Here is a 23,894-nt window from a genome sequence, read left to right as displayed (position 1 = left end):
CTGCATTACATGACAAAAGTGTGCATAAGTTCGTAAGAAAATCTAAGTTGTTCCAAGAGTAACTTTGGTGCTGTTTTGTTGTTGGCATGAAAGGCAGTACTCAAAGAAATGAAGTCCTACTGCTCCGAGGCTTGTTAGTCATGGTGCGAAAGTTGTATGCACTGTAAGCGTATCTTAGATCTGAGAAGAAGGCAGAATCAGGCAGGAATAGTAAGTGGTGTTTCTTTGCTCAGAACATTGGTCTGCTCAGGGAGAAGGCAATCCTGTGGAAGCATGAGTAGGAGCTTGGGAATCAATGTGAAAGGCCAGGGTTTGTGAAAACAGCTGGAAGTCTGTTCAGAATCAGAACCAGCAGGGAGGGCAAAGGAGTAGCTGAAGAGCGGGTCCAATAGCAGGGCGGAGGCTGACTAGATGGACAAAGGCTTGTCTACCACAGTGTTTCAAACATTTTTGGACTACACTACACAGTACAAAATGTATTTATACACTGAGACCTAGGACATAAGTTTCATGAGAGAATGCTTACTTTTCCTGTGTCTTGCATTCTGTTTTCCTTTCTTTTTTATTCTACTTTGTGTTCTTAAAAACACAGAGCCCACTGATGGATCATCCCATGATTTGAAAATCATTTGTCCAGTGGGTGGAGAAACAGGTTGTAGCTGAGCAGACTGGACACAGAGGTTTGAGATGCTGGCAGAGAGCTGTGGGGGCCACAGGGTTGACTGGGACCCGGACCCCTGTTGGTGGGGACGGAAGGGAGTGTGGAATGCATCTGATGTGTGGTGGGTGCAGGACCACATTGATGAAAGGCAGCTGATAGGACAACTGTAAAAAGGAGAGTTTCCCGGCAGTTCTATCCACTTCAAAGCAAAACAAACGATTCAGTATAAAAAGGAGCAAACGTGGGTTTGAAAGTGGTTGTCTTTGGCGCGGTAGATATTTCTCTGCAGGTTCAATGGGAAGACAGATGGATCTGGAACAAATTAGTTGATGGATTTAGGACATGTCCTTTTTCATCAGCTGGATAGGAAATAGAAGAGCTCAGAGTGCAGAGCGGGTATGTGGGAGGCTCACAGCTACCCTTCCAGCTTTGAGAAGTTCTGGCAGAGAGAAGCGAATGGAATGTGTTGTTTCTAAACCCCATTTGCTGATCAAACTCATTTGGAAGTTGGCTGCTTGCCTCACAGACAATTGGAAAAGTATCCTTATTGCATTTTGTAAAAGGGCCGGATTATTAAGTTTTCTTTAGAAGTCAATTTCAACATCTTCAATCAAACTTGGGTCATCATTCATAGTCTTTGGGCCAGCCTAAAAAGGTTCCTGGAGAAATAGGTGAAGCCACTGCCAACATCTGCGAGCTAATTCCTCTATCTATGGCCTTGAGTTAATACAGGTCAGGGTCTATCTGCTGGCCTTTGATTTCCTTTCATGACAATTAACATCTGACTGCAGCACCTAACATGTGCACCAGTGGGAAGTAAGAGGATGCTTGGAGAAAAAGTACCCAGGTATCAGAGTTGACCCCATGAGTATCTGCTGTGACTAGCCAATCAGTTAAAAGGGAGTTTCCTTGGGTGTGTGGCCTGCATCAAATATAAGCAGACATTCTGTCAAGGCTTGGGGGCTTTTTGCTCTGCTGGACCCTGTAGCTGGCTCCTGTTCATCTGACCTCTGGTTCTTGGGACTTAAGCTAGCAGTTTACCTGCAGTCTTGCCTGCCGAATTTGGGATGCATTGATCTTTGCCGCCTGTGAGCAAGATCTCTGTACTCTGACCTGCTGATCTTGGATTTGCCAGCCCCTGTGGCCACGTGAATCAGAAGCCTCTATCTTGACCCATGGACTTGGGACATTCCAGCCTCTACAACCGCATAAGCCATTTCCTTGATAGAAATCTCTCTATATGTCTATATGCTTTACTGGTTTTGCTTCTCTAGAGAACCCAGCCTAAGACATTGTGTTGCTTAGACACTGTGTGCTTTAATCATGGACAGTCTAACCTAGCTGGATCCTCTTTTTGACCCATCCCTGCTTGTCTGATTTTCTTACTTTAGGTGATATTTTTTTCGGTATTTGACTTCAGCTCTCATCTACCTTCTCGTATCTCTCTGCCTTCAACTCTGGTTTCTCTAAAGTTCTGTCTGATCCCCCTGACTTATGGTGTCTACCCAACTATTTCTGTGGGCCCAAATTTGGATGCTGGCCTATGCTGTGTTAGTGACAACTACATTCTGCCAGGTGAAATCCTAGAAATAACCGTAGACTTGGTGGATTTATACATTGGTTTTAATTTAATTTTTAAAGTGTTTCATAAATGGAGAAATTCTCTTGGTCAAGTTCATTTTAAGTGGTTTTCTCCACATGGTTTTGAAAAAAATCTTTAAAAAGTACATTGGGAAGGCATGGGAAACATCTCCCTCTTTGTATACATTTATTTAGTGGAATGGGGGAAAAGAGGAGTGCTCATTGGAGGAAATATTCTGAACAAATTTTTAAGCCCCTGTTGTGAACTGTAATTTTTTAGAGACATAAGTTCTTAAAACTATTCTTGCTCAATTAACATACATTGCTCAAATACATATAAAAACATTGAGGCAATTATGAATTTAATCAAATGTCCTACAATTTTGTTACATGCTTAGTTTAAGGTCTGATAAAGGGCTAAGTTGCTAGGAGGGAAGTCCTGGCTGACTGGGGCACTCCCAGCCTTCTATCTCTGAGCCAATCCCATAAGACATTCATTGTTGTGAGGATTTAAGAGTGTTTTATATCCTCAAGTTCCTAAACATTTTCTTCAGTGTTTTTGTTTGTTTTCTTTCTTTCTTTTCACAAATAACCAGTGCTAAAGAGAATGAAATGCAAGTTCACCCTTCTCACCTTCCCCAACTTCTTCATCGCCTGGAAGCAACCACTGTTATCAGTTTGGGGGGTATAGTCCTACAGACCTTTTCTCTATAAATACCAAAACATGCCCAGAGTTATTTATGAAAAATTTATCCCTGGGTGGTACAAATGGTTTGTGCTTGACTACAAACCCACCCAGCAGCACCTCAGAAGAAAGGCCTGGAGATCTGCTTCTCTGAAGATTACAGCCAAGAAAACCCTATGGGATAGTCTTACTCTATAACACACGGGGTACCCATGAGTAGGAGTTGATTCCACAGCAATCAATTTGGAGGGCATGGAAAACTTCCCTTCTTTTTAGTGTGTGATGGACATTTTTCCATATTACCTCATTTTTTCAATTGCCTGTTTAGCATCTGATAGTACACCTGTTTCAATATGTTTAACCATTTTCCTCTCAGTGGACCCTTAAGTTGCTTCTAATAATACATCCTTTCACACTTGGGTGAATTTGTCTTGGGGGTAAAAGATCAAATCATTAGTATACTACTCATTTTATAATTCAGGTAGCATGTTGTTAGTTGCCCTTGAGTCAATTCCAACTCATGGTGACCCCATGTGTGCAGAGTAGCACTGCTCCTTAAGGTTTTCAAGGCTGTGACCTTTCAAAAGCACATCTCCAGGCCTGTCTTCTGAGGCGTCTCTGGGTGGGTAACATAACTCAGAAACCAAACCTGTTGAATTTAGTCAATTCCGGTTCATAGCGACTATAGGACAGAGCAGAAGTGCCCCATAGGGTCTCCAAGGCTGTAATCTTTACAGGAGCAGACTGCTACAGCTTTCTCCTGAGGAGAGGCTGGTGGGTTCAAACTGCCGACCCCTCAGTTAACAGCCGAGTGCTTAACCACTGTGCAACGAGAGCTCCTTCCCTTTCTGTTTAGCATTATAAAAACAAATCCCAAGTAAAGCAATAAAGGTAAAACAAGATAAACATTTTTAAATAAGGTAAATAAGTTGGCATTAAATAGAACAACTATATTGTTTTATTTTTTTTTTTAGTTAAAATCTAGAACATGGAAAAGTTCAAGGAAAATAAGAGTAAAAAGCTTCTTTAGAATCCCAATTAAAAAATAACCTGTATCGGGAGAGAGAACAGATCAAGTGTTATGGGGAGCCCTGAGGAGAAGCTGTGTTTTAAAACAGCAGAAATTAAAAATTAAAATTTAAAAGAGCAGGAATTCCCAAGGAAGGGTTAAAGAGATGAGGTGACCCCACCCCTGCTGTGTGAGCACTTGATAGGAACTTTGTGCTGTTTAAAAAAATATGTATCGAGAAACCTACTCTTTTACCACCAACTGTAGAAAGGGAGACTCTACAAAACCTTGTTTACTGGTAGGAATAAGGAGATTACATACTGAAGGAACACTGTATGCGTGTGTGCTGAGATATGAAAATTTGAAAAGCAGAAGTTCTGTGTGTCTGTGTTGAGATAATAAAATCTGAAAAACAGAGGATTCTTAGAAAAAAAAGAGGATTCTTAGAAGGCAATTAATATAGGGTGTAAGAAGACAGATAGGATTATGATACATAAGGGAAACATGGATTAAAGAAATTCGTAGCAGTAGGAACTAACTGTCTAGACAATTATCTGGGTTGTGGTACCAGCTGGGGCCACGGGGCCACCCTATAGCCTTTGAGCGTGGATAGTTTTCACTGGAAGTGGCTGGCCTTCACAGAGCCTAGTTTGGGGAACAGGGTTTAAGCTCAACGGTTAAGCACTCGGCTGCTAACCAAAAGTTGGTGGTTTGAACCCACCTAGCAGCTCTGCAGGAGAAAGACCTGGCAATCTGCTCCTGTAAAGAGGATTATAGTCTAGAAAACCCTCTGGGGCAGTTCTGCTCTGTCACATGGGGTGACTATGAGTTGAAATCGACTTGATGGCACCTAACAACAACAATCTCCTTTGAGTCTAATTATTACATTGCATAGGGTATTTTTGGGGGGGGAAATAAAGATGAGTTAGAAATGTATGAATACTTAACCTTAAATATCTTATTCTTTGTTATAATAAAACTAAGCCATAATTAAAAAAAAAAAAATGTTTTGAGACTGGGAAGGCTGTCAAACCCAGGGTCTGTAGCAGGCAGAACTGAATAGTTTCTCTTTAACCTGAATTCTGTTATTTTCTCTTGGAGGAGAAAGGAATGGGAAGTAGAGAATCAAAATATGGAGAAAGGCTATTTTTACTCAGAGTTTAGTATTTTACTAAACTATAGAGAAATCTTTTCTATAGCCATGTGGATTTCCTTGATCAAACTTAAGTAGCATCATAGAAAAGGAGTAAAACGTAGTCATGTTAAAGCAGGGTTCCCTGACCTTTCCCCGGCTTAGTTTCATTTTCTTTCTTTTTGCATCAGTTTACAAAGCAGTACCATGAATACGAGAGGATTTATAGAGGCTGGGGTTGACTGTTTTCAGCAGCTGGCTTCATACAGACTTTTACGCTAATGCTAATGGTTGTGAACTTGGTGTTCCAAAAAGAAAAAGAAATGGAATATTTTTGTGCATGATTCCAACTTTTTTTTTTATAATGCTTTCAATGCAGAATTTCAAAAACCCAAACTGCCAGCAGTTAGCCAAATGCTTTGCATGTATTAGATGCTTAACAGTTTTTACAGGAATGAATAGTGAACAGTGGGTAGTGTAAGAGTTATTTTTCACTAGGGGATTTCAACATTTCTACATCAGTTATTACTAGTGAGCGTTTAGACAGATAACTGCACTGTGCCACCCATATGAAAATGCAAACAAAAAACAGAACATGTGTGGGACCGGTATGTCTTTTTTTGATTTGGCCCTTTTTGTTTGGCTAGTTGTTTGGTAAATAACTCATTTCTAAGAGTCATGTGTTCATTTACAAATGACTTAGTTTGCAGGTGGAAACTTTAAATTGTAGAATGTTAGGGCTCCTGCGATGGCAAATAAGTCAATAATTATGTACTTCTGGATTTGAGGAAAGTATGAAAATATGGTACAGATTATCATTATATGGACTTATTAAACTTTCTAACACACTGTGTATTGTAAGGAACAGAGAGATCAAATATCATCAAACCCAATACTGTTGTTGTTGTCAGTTGCCACCGAATCAATTTTGACTCATGGCAACCCCATGTGTTCCAGAGTAGAACTGCCTCACTAGGCCTTTACTTCCATGGCACCACTGCGTAGATGTGAATCACCAACCTTTAGGTTAGCAGTCGAGCACCAACCCTTTGCGCCACCCCGGGACCTATACCCAATATTACTTCATTTATAATATTGGTACTCTTTGGACATATTTGGAGGTGAAAGTCCTTTTGAAGTTAATGATCGTATTTACATGCTGTAATACTGGGACTGTCAATTTAGAAAATCTTTTGCCAGTACTACAGATTACACCGGTAAAATGAGGCAACTGCAGCAGATGAGATATGAGCAGAATGGAAAGGGCATACGAGAGTATGAATGTGCATTAATTTGTTATTGTTATTTTATTTAACAGACATTTATTCAGCACCTACTGTGAGGTAGGCACTGGGGTCAGTGATGAGGGGAAAAAAGGCAACGGTTCCCACCTTCATGGGGCTCACTTTAAACTGGGAGAAGGGATTCGCTAAAAAAAAAAAAAAAAAGTATATATATATCACAAATGATGTTAAATTGCAGCTATAAAGGTGAGCAGCAACGTGCCGTGAGGGCATATAATGGGAAGAAAGGATTGACCTGTTGAAGGAGCTCAGAGAAGGCTTCCCTGAGGAAGTGAAGATTGATCTCTGAGCTGAAGGACACGTTGGAGTCAACATAGGAGTGCAGGGGCAGGGTGAGCGTGGGATTCATGTGTGTGTATATGTCGAAGCCTTGTGGAGAGGAACATGGCCCAGCTAAGAAACAGAAAGAAGGTCACGTTAGCTGGAGTGCAGCAGAAACACACACAGAAACACACACACACGTATCTACCTATATGCAGAGGCCTGGTGGAGTGGGAACACGGCACAGCTAAGAAACAGAAAGAAGGTCACATTAGCTGGAGCGCAACACACACCACACACACACACATATGTATGCAGAAACCTTGTGGAGAGGGAACACGGCACAGCTAAGAAAGAGAAAGAAGGTCACGTTAGCTGGAGTGCAACACACACACACATACATGCAGAGACCTTGTGGAGAGGGAACATGGCACAACTAAGAAACAGAAAGAAGGTCACGTTAGCTGCAGTGTAGCAAGCGAAGGCAACCACCAGTTAAGGCTGGAGAAGGTGTGGTCCTCTTGTAAGAGCACTGGGAAACCAGTGAAAGGTTTTAAGTTGGGGTCAGGTGAAGAGGTGACATGACTAGAGATAGCTTTTAGAAAAGATACCCCCGGAGCCCTCCAGCCTGATTTGACACTGAAAAGTCCAGTTTGGAGGCTATTACAGCAATCCAGAAAATTGACGGTAATAGCTTGAGAAAAGGGGATCCTTTTGTAAGCTATTTAGGAGGTGTTAGGGATTGAATTGTGTTCTCCAAAAATAAGTGTTGGGATCCTAACTCCTATACCTGTGGGTGTAATCCCATTTGGGAATAGGGTTTTCTTTTTTATGTTAATGAGGCTCTATCAGTATAGGGTGTGTATTAACCAATCACTTTTTTTTAATTAACTTTTATTAAGCTTCAAGTGAACGTTTACAAATCCAATCAGTCTGTCACATATAAGTTAACATACATCTTACCCCGTACTCCCACTTGCTCTCCCCCTATTGAGGCAGCCCTTTCAGTCTCTCCTTTCGTGAGAATTTTGCCAGCTTCCCTCTCTCTCTATCCTCCCATCCCCCCTCCAGACAAGAGTTGCCAACACAATCTCAAGTGTCCACCTGATATAATTAGCTCACTCTTCATCAGCATCTCTCTCCCACCCGCTGACCAGTCCCTTTCATGTCTGATGAGTTGTCTTCGGGGATGGTTCCTGTCCTGTGCCAACAGAAGGTCTGGGGACCATGGCCGCCGGGATTCCTCTGGTCTCAGTCAGACCATTAAGTATGGTCTTTTTATGAGAATTTGGGGTCTGCATCCCACTGATCTCCTGTTCCCTCAGGAGTTCTCTGTTGTGCTCCCTGTCAGGGCAGTCATCAGTTGTGGCCGGGCACCAACTACTTCTTCTGGTCTCAGGATGATGTAGGTCTCTGGTTCATGTGGCCCTTTCTGTCTCTTGGGCTCTTAGTTGTCGTGTGACCTTGGTGTTCTTCATTCTCCTTTGCTCCAGGTGGGTTGAGACCAATTGATGCATCTTAGATGGCCGCTTGTTAGCACTTAAGACCCCAGACGCCACATTTCAAAGTGGGATGCAGAATGTTTTCATAATAGAATTATTTTGCCAATTGACTTAGAAGTCCCCGCAAACCATGTTCCCCAGACCCCCGCCCTTGCTCCGCTGACCTTTGAAGCATTCATTTTATCCCAGAAACTTCTTTGCTTTTGGTCCAGTCCAGGACAGCTGACCTTCCATGTATTGAGTGTTGTCTTTCCCTTCACCTAAAGCAGTTCTTATCTACTGATTAATCAGTAAAAAACCCTCTCCCTCCCTCCCTCCCTCCCTCCCTCCCTCCCTCCCTTCCTCCCCCCTTCGTAACCACAAAAGCATGTGTTCTTCTCAGTTTTTACTATTTCTCAAGATCTTATAATAGTGGTCTTATACAATATTTGTCCTTTTGCCTCTGACTCATTTCGCTCAGCATAATGCCTTCCAGGTTCCTCCATGTTATGAAATGTTTCACAGATTCGTCACTGTTCTTTATTGATGCGTAGTATTCCATTGTGTGAATATACCACAATTTATTTACCCATTCATCCGTTGACGGACACCTTGGTTGCTTCCAACTTTTTGCTATTGTAAACAGAGCTGCAATAAACATGGGTGTGCATATATCTGTTTGTATGAAGGCTCTTGTATCTCTAGGGTATATTCCGAGGAGTGGGATTTCTGGGTTGTATGGTAGTTCTATTTCTAACTGTTTAAGATAATGCCAGATAGATTTCCAAAGTGGTTGTACCATTTTACATTCCCACCAGCAGTCTATAAGAGTTCCAATCTCTCCGCAGCATCTCCAACATTTATTATTTTGTATTTTTTGGATTAATGCCAGCCTAGTTGGTGTGAGATGGAATCTCATTGTAGTTTTAATTTGCATTTCTCTAATGGCTAATGATCGAGAGCATTTTCTCATGTATCTGTTGGCTGCCTGAATATCTTCTTTAGTGAAACGTGTGTTCATATCCTTTGCCCACTTCTTGATTGGGTTGTTTGTCTTTTTGTGGTTGAGTTTTGACAGAATCATGTAGATTTTAGAGATCAGGCGCTGGTCTGAGATGTCATAGCTGAAAATTTTTTCCCAGTCTGTAGGTGGTCTTTTTACTCTTTTGGTGAAGTCTTTAGATGAGCATAGGTGTTTGATTTTTAGGAGCTCCCAGTTATCTGGTTTCTCTTCATCATTTTTGGTAATGTTTTGTATTCTGTTTATGCCTTGTATTAGGGCTCCTAGGGTTGTCCCTATTTTTTCTTCCATGATCTTCATCGTTTTAGTCTTTATGTTTAGGTCTTTGATCCACTTGGAGTTAGTTTTTGTGCATGGTGTGAGGTATGGGTCCTGTTTCATTTTTTTGCAAATGGATATCCAGTTATGCCAGCACCCTTTGTTAAAAAGACTATCTTTTCCCCAATTAACTGACACTGGGCCTTTCTCAAATATCAGCTGCTCATACGTGGATGGATTTATATCAGGGTTCTCAATTCTGTTCCATTGGTCTATGTGCCTGTTTTTGTACCAGTACCAGGCTGTTTTGACTACTGTGGCTGTATAATAGCTTCTGAAATCAGGTAGAGTGAGGCCTCCCACTTTCTTTTTCTTTTTCAGTAATGCTTTGCTTATCTGGGGCTTCTTTCCCTTCCATACGAAATTGGTGATTTGTTTCTCTATCCCCTTAAAATATGACATTGGAATTTGAATCGGAAGTGCGTTATATGTATAGATGGCTTTTGATAGAATAGACATTTTTACTATGTTAAGTCTTCCTATCCATGAGCAAGGTATGTTTTTCCACTTAAGTATGTTCTTTTGAATTTCTTGTAGTAGAGCTTTGTAGTTTTCTTTGTATAGGTCTTTTACATCCTTGGTAAGATTTATTCCTAAGTATTTTATCTTCTTGGGGGCTACTGTGAATGGTATTGATTTGGTTATTTCCTCTTCGGTGTTCTTTTTGTTGATGTAGAGGAATCCAAGTGATTTTTGTGTGTTTATTTTATAACCTGAGACTCTGCCAAACTCTTCTATTAGTTTCAGTAGTTTTCTGGAGGATTCCTTAGGGTTTTCTGTGTATAAGATCATGTTATCTGCAAATAGTGATAACTTTACTTCTTCCTTGCCAATCCGGATACCTTTTATTTCTTTGTCTAGCCTAATTGCCCTGGCTGGGACTTCAAGCACGATGTTGAATATGAGCGGTGATAAAGGGCATCCTTGTCTGGTTCCCGTTCTCAAGGGAAATGCTTTCAGGCTCTCTCCATTTAGAGTGATATTGGCTGTTGGCTTTGCATAGATGCCCTTTATTATGTTGAGGAATTTTCCGTCAATTCCTATTTTGGTAAGAGTTTTTATCATAAATGGGTGTTGGACTTTGTCAAATGCCTTTTCTGCATCAATTGATAAGATCATGTGGTTTTTGTCTTTTGTTTTATTTATGTGATGGATTACATTAATGGTTTTTCTGATATTAAACCAGCCTTGCATACCTGGTATAAATCCCACTTGATCATAGTGAATTATTTTTTTGATGTGTTGTTGGATTCTATTGGCTAGAATTTTGTTGAGGATTTTTGCATCTATGTTCATGAGGGATATAGGTCTATAATTTTCTTTTTTCGTAATGTCTTTACCTGGTTTTGGTATCAGGGAGATGGTGGCCTCATAGAATGAGTTGGGTAGTATTCCGTCATTTTCTATGCTTTGAAATACCTTCAGTAGTAGTGGTGTTAACTCTTCTCTGAAAGTTTGGTAGAACTCTGCAGTGAAGCCGTCCGGGCCAGGGCTTTTTTTTGTTGGAAGTTTTTTGATTACCGTTTCAATCTCTTTTTTTTGTTATGGGTCTATTTAGTCGTTCTACTTCTGAATGTGTTAGTTTAGGTAGGTAGTGTTTTTCTAGGAATTCATCCATTTCTTCTAGGTTTTCAAATCTGTTAGAGTACAATTTTTTGTAGTAATCTGAAATGATTCTTTTAATTTCATTTGGTTCTGTTGTGGTGTGGCCCTTCTCGTTTCTTATTCGGGTTATTTGTTTCCTTTCCTGTATTTCTTTAGTCAGTCTAGCCAATGGTTTATCAATTTTGTTAATTTTTTCGAAGAACCAGCTTTTGGCTTTGTTAATTCTTTCGATTGTTTTTCTGTTCTCTAATTCATTTAGTTCAGCTCTAATTTTTATTATTTGTTTTCTTCTGGTGCCTGATGGATTCTTTTGTTGCTCACTTTCTATTTGTTCAAGTTGTAGGCACAGTTCTCTGCTTTTGGCTCTTCTTTTTGTATGTGTGCATTTATTGATATAAATTGGCCTCTGAGCACTGCTTTTGCTGTGTCCCAGAGGTTTTGATAGGAAGTATTTTCATTCTCGTTGCATTCTATGAATTTCCTTATTCCCTCCTTGATGTCTTCTATAACCCAGTCTTTTTTCAGGAGGGTATTGTTCATTTTCCAAGTGTTTGATTTCTTTTCCCTAGTTTTTCTGTTATTGATTTCTAGTTTTATTGCCTTGTGGTCTGAGAAGATGCTTTGTAATATTTCGATGTTTTGGACTCTGCAAAGGTTTGTTTTATGACCTAATATGTGGTCTATTCTAGAGAATGTTCCATGTGCACTAGAAAAAAAAGTATACTTTGCAGCAGTTGGGTGGAGAGTTCTGTATAAGTCAATGAGGTCAAGTTGGTTGATTGTTGTAAGTAGGTCTTCCGTGTCTCTATTGAGCGTCTTACTGGATGTCCTGTCCTTTTCCGAACGTGGTGTGTTGAAGTCTCCTACTATAATTGTGGAGGTGTCTATCTCACTTTTCAATTCTGTTAAAATTTGATTTATGTATCTTGCAGCCCTGTCATTGGGTGCATAAATATTTAATATGGTAATATCTTCCTGGTCAATTGTCCCTTTAATCATTATGTAGTGTCCTTCTTTATCCTTTGTGGTGGATTTAACTTTAAAGTCTATTTTGTCAGAAATTAATATTGCTACTCCTCTTCTTTTTTGCTTATTGTTTGCTTGATATACTTTTTTCCATCCTTTGAGTTTTAGTTTGTTTGTGTCTCTAAGTCTAAGGTGTGTCTCTTGTAGGCAGCATATAGATGGATCGTGTTTCTTTATCCAGTCTGTGACTCTCTGTCTCTTTATTGGTGCATTTAGTCCATTTACATTCAGCGTAATTATAGATAAATAAGTTTTTAGTGCTGTCATTTTGATGCCTTTTCATGTGTGTTGTTGGCCATTTCATTTTTCCACATACTTTTTTTGTGCTGAGACGTTTTTCTTAGTAAATTGTGAGATCCTCATTTTCATAGTGTTTGACTTTATGCTAGTTGAGTCGTTACGTTTTTCTTAGCTTTTATCTTGAGTTATGGAGTTGTTATACCTTTTTGTGGTTACCTTATTATTTACCCCTATTTTTCTAAGTAAAAATCTAACTTGTATCGTTCTATATCGCCTTGTATCACTCTCCATATGGCAGTTCAATGCCTCCTGTATTTAGTCCCTCTTTTTGATTATTGTGATCTTTTACCTTTTGACTTCCATGATTCCCTGTTACGTGTGTTATTATTATTATTTTTTTAATTAATCTTAATTTGTTTGTTTTTGTGATTTCCCTATTTGAGTTGATATCAGGACGTTCTGTTTTGTGACCTTGTGTTGTGCTGGTATCTGATATTATTGGTTCTCTGACCAAAGAATATCCTTTAGTATTTCTTGTAGCTTTGGTTTGGTTTTTGCAAATTCTCTAAACTTGTGTTTATCTGTAAATATCTTAATTTCGCCTTCATATTTCAGAGAGAGTTTTGCTGGATATATGATCCTTGGCTGGCAGTTTTTCTCCTTCAGTGCTCTGTATATGTCGTCTCATTCCCTTCTTGCCTGCATGGTTTCTGCTGAGTAGTCTGAACTTATTCTTATTGATTCTCCCTTGAAGGAAACCTTTCTTTTCTCCCTGGCTGCTTTTAAAATTTTCTGTTTATCTTTGGTTTTGGCAAGTTTGATGATAATATGTCTTGGTGTTTTTCTTTTTGGATCAATCTTAAATGGGGTTCGATGAGCATCTTGTATAGATATCCTTTCGTCTTTCATGATGTCAGGGAAGTTTTGTGTCAGGAGTTCTTCAACTATTTTCTCTGTGTTTTCTGTCCCCCCTCCCTGTTCTGGGACTCCAGTCACCTGCAAGTTATCCTTCTTGATAGAGTCCCACATGATTCTTAGGGTTTCTTCATTTTTTTTAATTCTTTTATCTAATTTTTTTTTCAGCTATGTTGGTGTTGATTCCCTGGTCCTCCAGATGTCCCAGTCTGCATTCTAATTGCTCGAGTCTGCTCCTCTGACTTCCTATTGTGTTGTCTAATTCTGTAATTTTATTGTTAATCTTTTGGATTTCTACATGCTGTCTCTCTATGGATTCTTGCAACTTATTAATTTTTCCACTATGTTCTTGAATAATCTTTTTGAGTTCTTCAACTGTTTTATCAGCGTGTTCCTTGGCTTTTTCTGCAGTTCGCCTTATTTCGTTTGTGATGTCTTGAAGCATTCTGTAAATTAGTTTTTTATATTCTGTATCTGATAATTCCAGGATTGTATCTTCATTTGGGAAAGATTTTGATTCTTTTGTTTGGGGGGTTGGAGAAGCTGTCATGGTCTGCTTCTTTATGTGGTTTGATATGGACTGCTGTCTCCGAGCCATCACTGGGAAACTAGTTTTTCCAGAAAATCCGCTAAAAAAAAATGCAGTCAGATCCCTATCAGAGTTCTCCCTCTAGCTCAGGCTATTCGGATGTTAATGAAGCCGCCTGGGGAGGGTGGGGGAAGGATCAGAGAGATAGGAGAGTAGCACCTCAGAATATAGCCAGAGTTGCTTGTCTTGCTTGGAATGACTATTATATCTGAGATTCCCGCGGGGCGCGTCACCTATGTGTGCTGGCTGTGTGGAGATTGCCCCCGGGGGGTCTGGCCCGCTGGAGTCACAGTCAGATCATCTGTTGCCAGCCCCACGCCCAACGTTAAGGTTACCCTGCTGGGACGGTGCACTCTCGAGTCTAAAATCCGTCGCTGCCTCCCAGGGACGTCTCGTCCCGCCAGCCGCGTCGCCGTGCTGCCTCCGCGAACCGGATTGGCCTCCTCCTGGGGTTAGTTCAGGTGGGTGGAGCAGCTCCCTGTGCCTGTGCCATGACCGCGTGTCCCGGCTGGGGCGCTGCTCTCCCCCCTCCAAGACCAGTCGCCACCTCCCGGGGACTTCTCCCACTGGCTGCATCGCCACGCCGCCTGTGCGAACTGGCTGGGCCCCCTCCCGGGTTTAGTTCAGGGGGGTGGAGCAGCTCTCCGTCCTTATGCCATGCCTGCGCCAAGCCAAAATCCCGGCGGGACGGTTCCCCGGCTGGGACGCTGCTCTCCCCGCTCCAAGACCAGTTGCCACCTCCCGGGGACTTCTCCCACCGGCTGCGTCGCCGTGCCGCCTACGCGAACCGGCTGGGCCCCCTCCAGGAGTGAGTTCAGGGGCTAGGGCTGGGCCCCTTGTTTGTGCCGTCTGCTCCCCTTGGCTTTGCCCCAAATCGGGCGCCGAAGGTTACCTGACTGGTATGCTGGCTCCAGGCTCTGAAAACAATTGCTGCTTCTCCGTATTTGTTCGTTCTTTGTCTCTAAATCTGTGTTTGTTGTTCAGGGTTCGTAGATTGTTATGTATGTGATCGATTCACTTGTTTTTCCGAGTCTTTGTTGCAAGAGGGATCCGAGGTAGCGTCTACCTAGTCTGCCATCTTGGCCCCCCCAACCAATCACTTTTGATATATAAAAGAGGATATTAGGCACAGGAACAAGCACAGATGGGAGAAGGTATATGCCACACCACACGAAGATCACCAAGGAACCTAGAAACAGAAGCCAAAAGAGACAAGGTTCTCCCCCCACAGCCTTCCTCCAGAGTCTACACAGAGAGAGAGAGAGTAAGAGAGCCAGAGAGCCTTTCCCTCTAGCTGGTGCCATGAATTTGGACTTTCACCCTCCTAAAGGGTGAGAAAATAGAATTCCTATTCTTTAAAGCCACCCACTTGTGGTATTTTTGTTACAGCAGCACTAGGAAACTAAGGAGGTAGAATCCATAGAACTCGGTGGTGGATTGGATATGGCATTGGAGTAGGAAGATGGAGAAAGTAAGTTATCGAGGGTGACCCCCTAGGGTCCTGGCTGTCAGATTTAGATGCACAGTCACCATTCACTGAAATGAAGGACCTAGAAGAGGACCAAGTTTAGCAGGCAGGCCATGAGTTTAGTTTGGATTTGTTGAGTTTGAGGTAGCTTTGAGATGTCCTGTGGTAATGACAAGTAGTCAGAAGCTCAGAGGAGAGGTCTGGGATGGATATTTAAACTGAAGATTTTCCTGCATGTAAGTGGTAATTGAAGCTGCAAGTGGAGATGGAATCATGTAAGAAATGAGTAGAGAGGAGAAGGTTTAGGATTGAACCTTAAGGAATTGTGTTATTTAATGGCGGGTAGATGAAGAAGAGCCTGCAGAGGTGTCAAAGGAGTGGCCAGGGAGGTAGGAGGAAAATAGAAGTGTGATGTTATAGGAGCACAGGGAAGAACGTGTTTCAAGGAGAAAATGATCGGTAGTGACTGCTGTTGCTGAGAGGTCAGATAACATGAAGATTGCACATAGAACCTTAGCATTGGCAATGGCTGTTTCAGTAGTGTGATAAGGGTGGGAACAAGAATGGAGTGGGTGGAAGACTGAAAGGGACAAACCTTTCTAGAATTTTGGTTGTAAAGGCATGGTGGGGGGGGATATATATATATATATATATATATATATATACAAATACATACATATATACATATAACCCACCCAAAAATGTATAGGAAAAGAGAAATAGGATTGGAGAAGAGGTTGTAGATCTGTTGAATTTTGTTTTTATCAGAAACTCAAGAATGTTTAAAACCCAGTAGAAGGAGACAATTTAAGGGGAAAGAATAAGGGATAATGAGGAGTGAAAGTTTCCTTAAGAAGGCCAGAAAGGATGGATCTAAAGTGCACAGGTGGAGAGGCTGGCCTGAGGTGGCAGGATAACACCTCTATTGTATAGGTGGGAAGGAGGACAGATGGGTGCAGATGTAGGTAGTTTTCATGGTTGGCAGTAGGATATTGAGAGTTTTCATATGTTGGCTTCTATTTTTTTGTGTGTGTGTGTGTGTATGAAGAAGGATGAGGATTATCTGCTGAGTATGAGGGTTGGAGATTGGTGGCAGGGCTTGAGGACATCAGTGAAACAGGGTCTTTGAGTTTCTGGATGGGAGGAAGTGATTGGAAGGCTGGAATGTGACACCACTGAGGATGGGGAGAGGGTGGTATAACTGGATGGAGGGACCAAAAAGGATATGGGTGTTCATGAAGGGTGGGGGGAAAGACTTGAGGGGGGCCAGGAGAAGCAAACATGCTAGGACTGCCACCTACCCCAAAGTGTGAGAGTCTAGACAGCCACTACCTGAGAGGGTTGCAGAGTATCTTCAGGACACTGAGAGGAAACGCCCAGGATGTAGCTGTTTTCTGGGTGTGAAGCAGCAGTCCCAAAGGGCCTAGTGGAATGACTTGGGAGGTGGAGAGGGTGATGGGCTGGTTCAGGTGGCTGGGAAGGAACACTGGACCATGACAAGGATGTTGTTGTTATAGTTAGATGCCATCAAGTCAGTTCCGACTCATACCAACCCTGTGTACTATGGAACGAAACACTGCCTGGTCCTGCGCTGTGCTCACAATTGTTGTTACAGTTGAGCTCATTGTTGAAGCTACTGTGTTAATACATCTCATTGAGGGTCTTCCTCGGGTCTTCCTCTTTTTCATTGACCCCGTGCTTTAGCAAGCATGATGTCCTTCTGCCGGGACTGATCCCTCCTGATAACATGTCCAAAGTATGTAAGACATAGTCTTGCCATCCTTGCCCCTAAGGTACTTCTTCCAGGACAGATTTGTTAGCACTTTTGTCAGTCCATGGTATATTCAGTATTCTTCGCCAACACCAAAATTCAAAGGCGAAAATTCTTCTTCGGTCTTCCTTACTTATTGTCCAGCTTTTGCCTGCATATGACGCAATTGAAAATACCTTGGCTTGGGTCAGGCACACCTTAATTTTCAAGGTGACATCTTTGCTTTTCAACACTTTAAGGAGATCTTTCGCAGCACGTTTGCCCAATGCAAAACGTGTTTTGATTTCTTGACTGCTGCTTCCATGGGTGTTGATTGTGGATCCAAGTAAAATGAAATCCTTGACAACTTCAGTCTTTTCTCTGTTTGTCATGATGTTGCTTATTGGTCCAGTTGTGAGGGTTTATGTTTTCTTATGTTGAGGTGTAATCCATACTGAAGGCTGTGGCATTTGATCTTCATTAGTAAGTGCTTCAAGTCCCTTTCACTTTCAGCAACCAAGGTTGTGTCATCTGCATAAAGCAAGTTGTTAATTAGCCTTCCTCCAATCCTGATGCCCTGCTCTTCTTCATACACCATAAATAGGTATGGTAAAAGGATACAACCCCGACGCACACCTTTCCTTACTTTAAACCATTGAATATCCCCTTGTTCTGTTCAAACAACTGCCTCTTGATCTATGTACAGGTTCCTCATTAGCACAATTAAGTGTTCTGGAAATCCCATTCTTTGCAGTTATCCATAATTTGTTATGATCCACACAGTCAAATGCCTTTTCACAGTCAGTAAAACACAGGTAAACATCTTCCTCGTATTCTCTACTTTCAGCCAGGATCCATCTGACATCAACATTAATATCCCTGGTTCCATGTCCACTTCTGAATCCGGCCTGAATGTCTGGCAGTTCCAGGTAGATATACTGCTGCAGCCACCTTTGAATAATCTTCAGCAAAATTTTACTTGCGTGTGATATTAACGACATCGTTTGGTAATTTCCGCATTCGGTTGGATCACCTTTCTTGAAACTAGGTATAAGTATAGATCTTTTCCAGTCAGTTGGCCAGGTAGCTGTCTTCCAAATTTCTTGGTATGGATGAGTGAGTGCTTCCAGCGCTGCATTCCTTTCTTGAAACATCTCAGTTGATATTCTGTCAATTCCTGGAACCTTGTTTTTCTGCCACTGCCTTCAGTGCAGCTTGGACTTCTTCCTCCAGTACCATTGGTTCCTGATCATATGCTACCTTGAAATGGTTGAACGTCAACCAATTCTTTTTGGTGTAATGAGTCTGTTTATTCCTTCCATCTTCTATTGATGCCTTGTGAGTCGATTACTGTTTTCCACCTGGAATTCTTCACTATTGCAATTAGAGGCTTGAATTTTTCCTTCAGTTCTTTCAGCTTGAGAAATGCCGAGCTTATTCTTCCCTGTTGGTTTTCTATCCCCCAATATATACTTTACTTTGTCTTCTTGAGAGGCCCTTTGAAATCTTCTGTTCAGTTCTTTTACTTCATCATTTCTTCCTTACGCTTTAGCTTCTTGACATTGGAGAGCAAGTTTCAGAGTCCCTTCTGACATCCGTTTTGGTCTTTTTTTTCTTTCTTGTCTTTTTAATGACCTCTTGCTTTCGTCATGAATGAGGTCCTTGATGTGATTCCACAACTCTTCTGGTCTTCGGTCATCAGTATTCAACAGGTCAAATCTATTCTTGAGATGGTCTCTAAATTCAGGTGGGATATACTCAAGGTCATGCTTTGGTTCTCGTCGACTTGTTCTAATTTAGTTCAGTTTGAACTTGAACTTGCATATGAGCAATTGATGATCTGTTCTGAAGTGGGCCCCTGGCCTTGTTCTGACTGATGATACTGAGCTTTTCCATCATCTCTTTCCACAGATGTAATCGATTTGATTCCTGTGTATTCCATCTGGCGAGATCCACGTGTATAGTCCTTCCAATGAGGAAGAGACTCGCCACTCTGCTCTGACGACTAGCTTCATTTTCTGCATTTATTTACCCCTCTAGCCTCCAAATCCCCACTTGCTTTAGTCTTAGAACATTTGCCCTTTATACCTCACTTAGTAGGTTTTAATATTTATGTACAAAACTTTTATGTATTATTTGGTTAATATTCAACTTAAGCTAAAAGACTTCAAATTAAATATTTTATTACCCAATCCACAAGTGTTGAATTTTTTTAAAAAAGTAAATGAGCAGTATAGTTAATGGAGTCCCAGTGAGAAGAATTGTAATATCTATATTTTTACTGAGCACAAAAAACAGAGTGAGGAAAGAATTCGTTATAGACACATGAGCTGTGTTAGAAGGGGCCTATCGGAGACTGATTCTTATTATGACATCCTGGTTGGGAGGGAATGAAGTAGGGTTATTGCTGAATGACTTGGGTTTCTCTAGTGAATTGGCTTCTGTAGGTGACTTTACTTCTTCACATTAGGCAGCTGGAAATGTGTATTGATTCATTTCATTTTCATTTGAGGGTCAGCTCCATCAAAGATGTAGCCATAGAAATGCTCTGTTTGCTGGATATGAGCAAATGCATTAGTGTGTTTTTTTGGTCTGAATGTTACTAAGGTTTTTAGGAACCAAATAAAAACCATGCAGGATTGTTGTTGTGACTGCGGAATATGTTTTAAAAGTTAAATACTAATTTAAGTAGTAAGTGGAATGGTTCTTTTCTAGAACTGTACTATTCTTCTTACCATTTTAATTTTGTTCTAAATATTGTTTGTCCTACTGTACAATTAGTTTTTATTTGGTAATTATTGCTTGTTTCGATTTTGCAGATAATGTTATTTCTCTTATGACTTTTAGCTTAATTGTACCTTAGAAATTATCTAACCAACTCTCACATTTTATAGATGAGGAAACTGAGGCATAGAGAAATCAGTTGATATTTCCTAAGTTTAATAAAAAATAATATTACTAAAAGGATATATTCAGTTATAGTACTTCAGATTTCCTCTTAATGTTTAACTTTAAGACTTGGATGATTTTCAATCTCAAGATATTAAAGTTGTCTTCTAAAATGTATAACATTGAAATCTTTAAGAAAATAGATTTTCACCCCTCTTTGACTCGATGGCACTGGGTTGGGTTTATTTTAAATATAAATGTAAGACATGTAACAAACAGCTGTTAAGGGTGAAAAAATACAAAAGGCTTAAAATTCTTATAGTTTGTATTAACTTAAAAAGATACTAAAAACTAGATACTCTTTAAAATGTAAGCAATTTTTAATGTTGATTCATCATGAGGTCACAATTTATATCTATGAATTCTCTTCACAGGTTGAAGAAATATGGATACCATCACTATAAACCTAGGCACTGTTTTTGTCAGCTTTGTCATCTATCAGCTTATTTTCCACTTTGTAAGTTCTTGGTTTTCAGCAAAAGTTTCTCCATGTTTTAAGGATCTCAGCTTGGAAGAGAAGATTAAATGGAACTCAAGGTAAAGCAAATAAAAATGTAACTGATTAATTAAAAAACAAACAAACTCGTTTTGTGACATAAAGTAGCTATCTCAAATATCTCAAAAAAGTATTTTTCATGAAGGATGTAACAAATTTTAAGGTCAGCTGTTATTATTTGACCTTAGGAATAGAAGGAAAGAAGTAGATTAATGTCATACAAGACATTTTAAAAATTCTTATGTTGAAAGGTGTTAAGAAGAAATTATTTAACTTTCTGGGGATGCGTGGGAAGGTTAAAGTTAGACACCAGCTGTCTGTTTAAGACGACTGTTTTGTCTTCTTTTCTGAAATGTTTAAGATAAACACATGTTCTTTGGAAGTGATAACAGAAGAAGACATTCCTTGGCATTGTGAGCAGCTTATACGTAGTACTCACTGGCTTAGGGCAGTTATACACTGCACACCAGAGAACACAGGGCATGATCAGTGCATCTGTTTCTCTCTTTTAATATATTTTCATTACAGTTCAGAGCCATTAAGAATGTACTTTTTGCTATGTAATTCTAAAGTTAAAAATTGCTTTTTAGATTTTTCTTAATGGAAAAAGAACAAGTTAACTAAGGATGTAGAAATCTGCTGGAGCTTTTTGATAAATTGGCTACACATTTTTTTTTTCCTGCAACTCATTAATCTCTCACAAGGTTTCAAACACCAAATGACTCTGATGACTGCTTCACCTCCTCAGTGCATGGCAGCAGCTATGGGAATATTTTTTGTTGTTATTTATTTGAAGTTAATGCTAACTGTAAAATGAATTCAGCAAGTCTTTAAAATTCTCATAATTGTTTTTCATTGACTTGTCCTTTTAGAATTAAAGAACTTCTGCCACATGCCTAAATATTCGAGAAAGATCACATTTGACCTGAAATCCCTTATCTTTGTTTGAGTCAAATTGTTTTCTAGGCATCCACTTTTTTTTTTTTTTTGGTAAATGTATAGGTAATGGAACATGTGCCTTTTCATCCGTCTTCACATGTACAGTTCAGTGACATTAAATATGTTCATCACGTTGTTCAAGCATCACATCATCATTAACCATTCCTGAATTTTTCCATCATCCTCAGTGTCCCCTAAGCATCCTGTCTTCCTTTCCTGCGCCACCCCACCCCGCCTATAATAACCACTAGGAAACTGTGATGTCTATATACTTGCCCATTGTAGATATTTCATATAAGTGAGATCATACAATATTTGTCACTTCTGATACTAACTTATTTCACTCAGCATAATGTTTTCAGGGCTTATCCATGTCATAGTATCAGGACTTCTTTCTCTTTATGGCTGAGTGATACCCCATTTGTGTATGCACCACACTTTGTTGATCCATCCATGTGTTGATGACATTTAGCCTGTTCCCACCTTTCAGGCACCCACTTTCATAACTCATAATGGGAATAAGACTTTAGGCGTTTCCGTGTGCACATTATATTGATTTGTTTGGTTCGTACATGCTGCAGTTCTTCTTGCCCAGAAAGTAAGAGTCATTTCTCCACGTTTGAAAAATGAGAGGAATAGCACACTTTGTATTGTTGAAATGTTTTTTTTTTTTTAAACATACTAACCATTATTTATTTTAAACTCTTTCTGACATATAAAGATACACGGAATGCTGGAAAAGAGAAGGAAGAGTGGGAACTAGGGGCATGCAGTCTCTGCTACTAATTTAAGCTCTCCATTTCTTTTTCACTATGCTTAAAAAAAAAAATTTTTTTTTTTTTTGGAATCTTGTTGTTGTTGTTAGGTGCTGCCAAGTTGGTTCCGACTCATAGCGACCCTATGTACAACAGAATGTAACACTGCCGGGTCCTGCACCATCCTCAAGACTGTTGTTATGCTTGATCCTATTGTTGTAGCCACTGTGTCAGTACATCTCATTTAGGGTCCTCTTCTTTTTCATCGATCCTCTACTTTATCAAGTGTGATGCCCTTCTCCAGGGGTTGGTCCCTTCTGATAACATGTCCAAAGTATGTGAGATGAAGTCTTACCATCCCCACTTCTAAGGAGCGCTCTGGCTGTACTTCTTCCAAGACAGATTTGTATGTTCTTTTAGCAGTCAACGGTATATTCAATATTCTTCGCTAAGCTGCAAGTCAAAACAATAGAGAGTGTATAGAGAGGTGGATGCAACAAAAAGGAAACAAAACAATGAAATGAAAAAAATGCTTCACATTATTTAGTCTTATCACTGCCATTCTATGCTGCAGGGATATACCATTTGGCAAACTGAGTTCCCATTTGAAAAAGGAGCCTGGGATTATGTAAAATTTGTTTACTATTCAAATGGTGTGTTCTCTCTGTCTCTGTCTTTCTCATAGTTTAGAGTTACTCCTGCTTCCCGCTCCAACTGTGAGAGAGAGAATGCAAAAAGGGAAAAAATTGGCTCCTATTTGAGTAAAGTACGCATTTGTGTATTGAAACCCAGCCTCCAGTCTTGAAACAGGCAGATGAATACAACACACATAGTTCTTCCTAGTAATCAGGAAAAAGTCTCTGAATAATGGGTAGTCTAAGCCATCTAACAGAAAAAAGATAGGAGGAAAAACCTCACCAGAAAATGTACACCTGAGGGCTAACAGTTTAATTATAAATGAGAAGTTGTGTTTAATTGTTGCTTTTTCTGAAAATTTACATACTTGTAGATTACATATAAAAATACACTCTTAAAATTTTTAAATTTTCTTATTTTTATCCACTTGCTGTCATATGGATTAGAAATTTCCATCGTGTTGAAATACTCCTAATTTTAAATCTACTGCTTAAAAATTTAACTCTCCTTTTTATTTGAGCTGTATTATTTCTATTGGTAATACTCAGGCTATTTGTGAAAGATGAAATCAGTTGTAAAAAGCATCGCTAATTATTTTCTGGAAAACCAGTGTCTTTTTGTAAGCATAAACATTTCTTTTAATTTTCTTTAAAGAAAAATTGAAGTATTTAATCTTGGGTAGCGTTTTGCTATTTCTTTGTAGACACTAATGAATTTACATTTTTCTTTGTCAGGAATCTAATTTTAAAGAACAAGACATGAAATTTTTACTAAGAGAGAAGTGTCAAAGTATGACTTTTAATATAGAATAGTATGTTAGCACAGGGTGTCTGCTTCTCCTGTTGCTTATAGTGGGAGCTATTTGGTCCATGTCACATTCAACTAACCTCTGATAAATTATAGGAGCCCTGGTGGTGCAGTGGTTAAGAGCTTGGCTGCTAACCAAAAGGTCGGCAGTTTGAATCTACCAGCTGCTCCTTGGAAACCCTATGGGGCAGTTCCGCTGTGTCCTATAAGGTTGCAACATGTTCTCATCGACTGAATGGCAAGAAGTTTTTGCTCTTAATGAGTTA

At 40.0% G+C, this 23,894-nt stretch overlaps 2 protein-coding genes across 7 annotated transcripts in view; one reads left to right on the top strand and one right to left on the bottom strand.

The window, feature by feature from the left end:
• ALG14 (ALG14 UDP-N-acetylglucosaminyltransferase subunit) overlaps positions 1 to 23,894 on the bottom strand; it is a 925,968-nt gene that overhangs the window by 138,331 nt on the left and 763,743 nt on the right. The gene's annotated exons all lie outside the window — the stretch shown is intronic.
• Positions 1 to 23,894, top strand: part of LOC126073260 (TLC domain-containing protein 4-like) — a 122,829-nt gene that overhangs the window by 3,583 nt on the left and 95,352 nt on the right. For 5 of the 6 annotated variants that reach the window (XR_007516698.1, XM_049879722.1, XM_049879723.1 and 2 more), the window contains exon 2: positions 20,370 to 20,532. Coding sequence is in view for 5 of the 6 variants with exons in the window: in XM_049879722.1 (XP_049735679.1) it covers positions 20,381 to 20,532 (152 nt within the window). In the remaining variant the exon portion in view is untranslated. Of the gene's footprint in view, positions 1 to 6,555; positions 6,705 to 20,369; positions 20,533 to 23,894 lie in introns of those variants that run through there. The other variant, XM_049879724.1, reaches the window with a different exon arrangement.

Source organism: Elephas maximus, chromosome 3 (genome assembly GCF_024166365.1).
Source record: "Elephas maximus indicus isolate mEleMax1 chromosome 3, mEleMax1 primary haplotype, whole genome shotgun sequence".
NCBI lineage: Eukaryota > Metazoa > Chordata > Mammalia > Proboscidea > Elephantidae > Elephas > Elephas maximus.
Note: the sequence above shows the minus strand (reverse complement) of the source record. Positions and strands in the feature narration are given on the sequence as shown.